The sequence below is a fragment of the Sapajus apella genome, unplaced genomic scaffold, assembly GCF_009761245.1.
Source record: "Sapajus apella isolate SASKATOON/1434 unplaced genomic scaffold, GSC_monkey_1.0 scaffold10, whole genome shotgun sequence".
Lineage (NCBI taxonomy): Eukaryota > Metazoa > Chordata > Mammalia > Primates > Cebidae > Sapajus > Sapajus apella.
The window spans coordinates 531,258-537,435 of NW_022436950.1; the positions used below are offsets into that span (position 1 = coordinate 531,258).

At 49.7% G+C, this 6,178-nt stretch overlaps 1 protein-coding gene across 3 annotated transcripts in view; it reads left to right on the forward strand.

Annotated features, from left to right (window-relative positions):
- Window positions 1-371: 371 nt before the first annotated feature.
- Window positions 372-6,178, forward strand: part of NDUFA10 (NADH:ubiquinone oxidoreductase subunit A10) — a 57,373-nt gene continuing 51,566 nt past the window's right edge. For all 3 annotated transcript variants that reach the window (XM_032277719.1, XM_032277718.1, XM_032277720.1), the window contains exons 1-3: window positions 372-511; window positions 3,220-3,388; window positions 4,139-4,354. In XM_032277719.1, coding sequence (XP_032133610.1) covers window positions 437-511; window positions 3,220-3,388; window positions 4,139-4,354 — 460 coding nt within the window. In that variant the 5' untranslated portion in view covers window positions 372-436. The remainder of the gene's footprint in view (window positions 512-3,219; window positions 3,389-4,138; window positions 4,355-6,178) is intronic.

Here is a 6,178-nt window from a genome sequence, read left to right on the forward strand (position 1 = left end):
ACCCCCTCCCCTGCGACCGCAGCCCTGCGACCCCCTCCCCTGCGACCGCAGCCCTGCGACCCCCTCCCCTGCGACCGCAGCCCTGCGACCCCCTCCCCTGCGACCCCCTCCCCTGCGACCCCCACCCCTGCGACCCCCTCCCCTGCGACCCCCACCCCTGCGACCCCAGCCCTGCAACCCCCACCCCTGCAACCCCTTCCCCTGCGACCCCCACCCCTCGGCCCTCAGCCCAGCCCGCAGGGAGGCGCGCCCGCGGTGTCCACGGAAGCCCCCGAGGGTCGCGGCGCGGCCCCGCCCCCACGCGCCGCTGGAAAGTTCCGGACAGGCGCCGCGGGGCACCCCGGCCGTGACGTCACAGCGGCGCGCCGGCCGCAGGAGAGGGCCCCGTCGCGACCGCGTCCCTTTGGGTCCTTGAGCCTGAGCTGACGGGGAAGCCATGGCCTTGCGGCTGCTGAGACTGGCCCCGAAGTCGGCGTCCGCGCGGGTCCTGGCGGCGAGCGTCCAGCGCGTGGTGAGCGGGGGCGGGGGCGGGGCCGGGGGCACTTCCGCATCGCCCTCGGCCTCTGGCGGCGGCTCCGGGGTTCGCTCGCGGGGTGGGTTGGGGGAGCCCCGCCTGCCTCCGGAATCGCTTGGTCTTCAGTCGTGGACACCCCTGAGGGCTCCGCGGGCTCCTCCAGGCCGTTGTATCTCAGCTTTAAGCAAAACGCTGGAGAGCGGAGGTGGCCGTCCCCGAGGCTGCGCTGACGCGGAGGCCGGAGTGCAGGTGGCCGGCCGGGGGCACGCGCGCCCGTCGCTCGGGGGCTCTCAGAGCAGCGCTGTCGCTGAAGCTCGGGCCCTGCTGGGAGCGGGGGATGCGGGATCGAGCAGAGAGCCCAGCGCTGCGTCCCGTCCCTTCTGCCCTGGCTCTGGCGGCCTGCCGCTTCCTAGCACTTTCCCCGCCTTGCTCAGTGAGGCGGCCTTACACGGTGGTGGTGCTTGGGTAGCACGACTGGCCTGCCTTGTCACGTCCTGGGACGCTTCTAGCTAATGAGTTTTGAAACGTGCGTGCACTGAGTGCGTTCCTTGTGCTGCGAGGTTCTCGGGCTTGTTCCGACGAGTGTATAAATGACAGGTCTCCACCGTTGTAGGATCTTGCAGAGTAGCTTCACCGCCTTAAAAAAAATCCCCAAGCCCTTCTTTTCCCCAGCCCCTGACATCCGCACATCTCTACCACTTCCATGGTTTTGCCTTTTCTGGAATGTCATCCAATTAGAACAATAACACTGTGTTGCCTTTTCAGACTCCTGGAATACTTAGAAATATCTGTGTAAGATTCACTTATGTCTTCGTGGCTTGATAACTCATTTCTTTTTAATCACTGAATAATGTTTGATTGTACGGATGTACCTCAGTTCATCCATTCAGCGACTGAAGGGCGTCTTGGATGCTTCAAGTTTTTGGCAATTATGAAAAAGCTGCTGTAATCATGTACATGCAGATTTCTTTGTGGAAATACATTTTTATATCAGTTGGGTAATATCTGGAAGAGTGATGACCGGACCATGTAGTAACACGTTTTCCAAGAAGCTGCCAAGCCATCTTCCTGAGGGACCTTGCCATTTAACCCCCACAAGCAGTGAATGCGCTCCTGTTGCTCTGCGTCCTCACCGGCATTCGGGCCTGTCCGTTACTTTGAATTACTGTCCGTTCTAATAGATTTTAACTTTTGAATCTCATGACAAACAGTGTCCGGCATCTTTTCGTATGCTTATTTGCTGTCTGCGTTGTCTTCATTTGTGAGAGGTGCTCACATCTTTTGCCCATTTTAAAATTGGGTTGTTTGCTTTGCATTATGTTTCATAACTTGTTTCCTCCTTACTTTTCAGTTATCAAGTAAATCAAGATCGAAAAAAAATCTTGGTGTTATTTTATGTTCTTCTGTTTTATTTAAATTTCACAGTAAAGTGTTTTAATACTTTTGCGTTTTCTGAGTACTTAGTATTCCGTACTATGGATATGTCGTTGGACATTTAAGGGTTTCTGTTTGCATTTTTGGTATTATGTATCATACTTCATTGAGCATTCTTATAGGTCAGTCTTTGCGCAGATCTGTGTATACACCCTTTGGGTCAGTTCCTGATGCTACAGACCCAGTACCCTCTAGGTTTAATTACCATTAGCAGTTTATGATGGTGCTCACTGTCTTGTCCTAACGCTGTGCATCATTTTTAGATGTATTTTCCACTCGATACATGGAAAAGCACGTTCTCCTTGTTAATAGCCTTGTTTTTTTTGTAGCAAGGTTGGCCACTTTTTCATGTGTTTTTTGGCTGTATTTTATAATTTTAAAATAAGATGTGCGTTTTTATTCTTTGTTTTTCTTACTGTTCTGGACAATCTCTGCATACGGTAAGGCTATCATCCCATCATATGTGTTGAACTTTTTCAGTTTGCTTTACTTTTGGTTCTGTTTCTTTTCTTTTTTTGGAAGGATTGTTTTGGCTTTAGCATGGAGAATGAACTGGGATGTTGGAGACAGGAGTTGAAGCAGGCTTTGCCTTGCAGATGAGAGATGTGAGGATGTCTACAGAGTCAGTGCATGGCGTAGGGAGGTGATGCAGTGTCCAAAGGGTTTAAAGAGTTAGGATTTTGTATTTAATTCTGCAGTTGAAGGAAGGAGAGTGGTACCAAAGATGACACTCAAATTTTCTGTCTTTTGCTTCTTAGGGAGTAGATATTGCGTGCTGTGAGGGAAGGCAGATATGGGGGCTAGGGTATGGATGTGCATTTCACTTTAGCTCTGTTATCTTCGGGTGCCTTCAGGACATCAAGGTGGAACTGTTTAATAGGCAGTGGGGTAACTAGGTCAGGAGCTGGGGACAGAAGCTTGGATTAGAGAAATGTTTTTTATTCCCTTCCTCTCTATCACTCCCAAGCTCCCCTCCATCCCTGTCTTTCTTGCCTCCTTCCTTCTGTCTGCTTGTCCATCCATCCATCCATCCATCCATCCATCCAATTTTTATTGAACATAGTAAACATATTTAATAATTTTAGACACTGTTCCAGACCCTGAGGATTTAGCAGTGAACAAACAGACAATATACCTGTTAGGCAATAAAGATGTAGATGTTGGCATTTTCATCACCAAGAGGTTTCTCAGTATTTTTACCTGATAGTTGCTAATGCCTGCAGGAACTGCAGTGGTCACAGTGCGCTGCTGTGTGATTTTGTGTTTTTCAGGAAGGAATTCACACCAGTGCGCAGCGCAAGCTGCGATATGGAATGTGGAACTACCTACTTGGGGAGAGAATCAGCAAAAGAATGACAGAACGCAGCATAGTGATAACTGTCGATGGCAATATATGCTCTGGAAAAGGCAGAATTGCAAAAGAAATAGCAGAGCAGCTAGGTACGAATTTATGTTTTACAGAATGATACTTTTTTCTGAGCTATGTGGTTGCTTATCTCACTGGCTTTTCTTCAATATTGATCCGTGTTAAAATAATATTAAATATTTAATAATTGGGCCTAAGGTAGGTATTTTACATTTATGTTTATTGAAGAAGCTGTTTTTTAAAACAAAACAAGAAAAAGCTGTTTTTAATCTTTTATATTGGGAAAATTTTAAAAATCCATGCTGGTTGTCCATTTGAGTTGGAATTTTATGTGAACAGTGTAAGCAGGACACTTCCACGTCAGCTGTCATGTTTGAACTTTGTGACAGCTTCTGTGAGGATGGTACTCACTCACAGATGGGTGTACTCCTGAGTGAGCAGTGCCACACAGCTGGTCACAAAGCCAAGGTTAGAGCCCCTTCCCGCCTCCTGGTACAGATGTGTGTCCCTTATACCTTCCGGTAGCACCTACATGACAGCAGTTGCCCGCTAGAGGGGGCTCCTGTGGTGACAGGTGCTGTCCTTTCAGGAGGAGCTGTACAAGGTCACCGTACAGCTCTTTTGCTCACATGCATGCTCGTATGTGTTGTGTGTTCCCTTCATACGTGATGAGACCCAGGTGTAAAGGTGACATCCTCCAGGTCTTTGGAGCCACCCCTGGTGGTGGTGCTGCTTGGGCGGGCTGTGTGTTTGGCGGGTCCGTGCTGCTCCCTGCAGGGAGGGAGCCTGCGCATCAGGCTGCATCCTATTGTTCCTCTTTTCAGGCTTAATGCACTTTCCCGAAGCATGTATACACTATGCAGAACTCACCAGGGGAGATGGGAAGCCCCTCGACATAGCCTATGGTGGCAACTGCAGTTTGGAGAAATTCTATGATGATCCGCGAAGCAATGATGGCAACAGTTACCGCCTGCAGTCCTGGCTGTACAACAACCGCCTGCTGCAGTACTCCGACGCCTTGGAGCACCTGCTGAGCACAGGTGCGGGCTCTCCGGCAGGCACGGCTGTGTGCTTGAGTGCTCTTCTGCAATTCAGCCATTTAAAGTTGCTACTAAGTCGAGCTTTTCTTTCAGGGTGTTTGGTGAGGTAAGGTCTGTCTTTCCAACAGGATTGTAAATTTCCTGAGATCGTGGTATTTTTCTTCAGAATAAAATCAACTTAATGCTGTTTCACTGTGGGTACTGGAGTGCGATTTATGGATTGTGTAGAATTCTCAAGGTACTGGTTTAGGTTTCAGTACTTACATGTTCATTTATGCATGAAATGTGTCAGAACAAAAGGGGAAAGAGAGCATGGAAGTGTCCAGGAGGAAGCGGGGTGACGCTTAGGAAGACAGTTCGTGTGCCACACAGATAGAGGTGTGGGTAGCAACAGAGTAGCGTTGTCCTGGAGGGCCAGAGACAGGCTGGGATCACCAGAGAGCCACAAGGTAGATGTCAACCTGATAAGATGACAGAGGAGACGGAACACACAGGGTCCCCTAGGCCCATGCAGGAAGGAACAGTGCTTCCCTGGATGTTATCCAGAGCGGGGAAGAAGTGGACAAGAGCTTTGTATTAGGGAGCCTGGGATCAGAAAGTAGAGTTAGGAGGAGGAGGGAAGCTGGATGAAAGGGCAGGAACATGGACTACTTGTGTGCAGAATGAGGTTAGGATCCAGCCAGGAGCCACTTTCTCATACTGGGAAGCAGCAGTACATGCTAGATATCCTGACAGTTGGACCACAGATGCACTGCTGATTTTTGGCCAGAGCTACCATGGCTTGGTGATCCTGAATTCACAGGGAGCCGCAAATGGTACGTCTGTGTGTGGAGACAGGGAGATGGGTGCATTCTTGGGGCCTTTGTGTCTGTTTTATATTGCAGTGCTTGCCATGCTGGTGGATCAGTAGTGACCCTGATGGCTTCTCACACCAGTTCAGCTGCCGCTAGGGTTGGCATTCACGGGGTCTGAGCTGTGAGAACAAGAATGTGCTTTTCAGCAGGAGTGGCCGGCTGACGGACTGCTTCACGGAGCTGTGCTCAGGAGCCCCTGTCTGTGCTCCTGCAGGTCTCCATGGGTGCAGTGCGTGTCTGAGACATGCATCTACACAGTTTCCAGGGGTGGAATTCTTGTCTTGCTTTTTCAGCATGTTATTAGTGATTCTTCTTTTCTTACATGAATGTAAGTCCTGATCTTAGTGTTACTCCTAAGAAAACAGTGCGATCTGCTATCTCTCGTCCGAGGTTCTTCACCAGGAGCCAGCACAGGAGCTGAGGTAGTAGCCGGGACTTCATACTGACACCTGGGCTCACTCCACTGTTCTTTTTGAAGCATCCTTCAGCCCTGTCTTCTGACTACTCATTTCTTAACATGAAAAAGAAACATTTTACTTGTTAAATAAAAACTTGCTTTCTTTTGTGCTATGTTAACCTGTTTCCCGTTTAGGAAAAAAAGTGCAGTTTGCTGCTAGCACGGTATTCTTGGGGCAAATTGGAACTGGGTCAGTGTATTTATTACATATTTAGTGCATGCCCGCTGTGTGCCAGACTCGTTCTAGGAGCTAAGGGTGCCACAGGGAGAGAAGCTTGTGTTCAGTAGGGGTGAAGCTTGTGTTCAGTAGGGGTGAAGCTTGTGTTCAGTAGGGGTGAAGCTTGTGTTCAGTAGGGGTGAAGCTTGTGTTCAGTAGGGGTGAAGGTTGTGTTCAGTAGGGGGTGAAGGTTGTGTTCAGTAGGGGTGAAGGTTGTGTTCAGTAGGGGGTGAAGGTTGTGTTCTAGTAGGGGTGAAGCTTGTGTTCAGTAGGGGTGAAGCTTGTGTTCAGTAGGG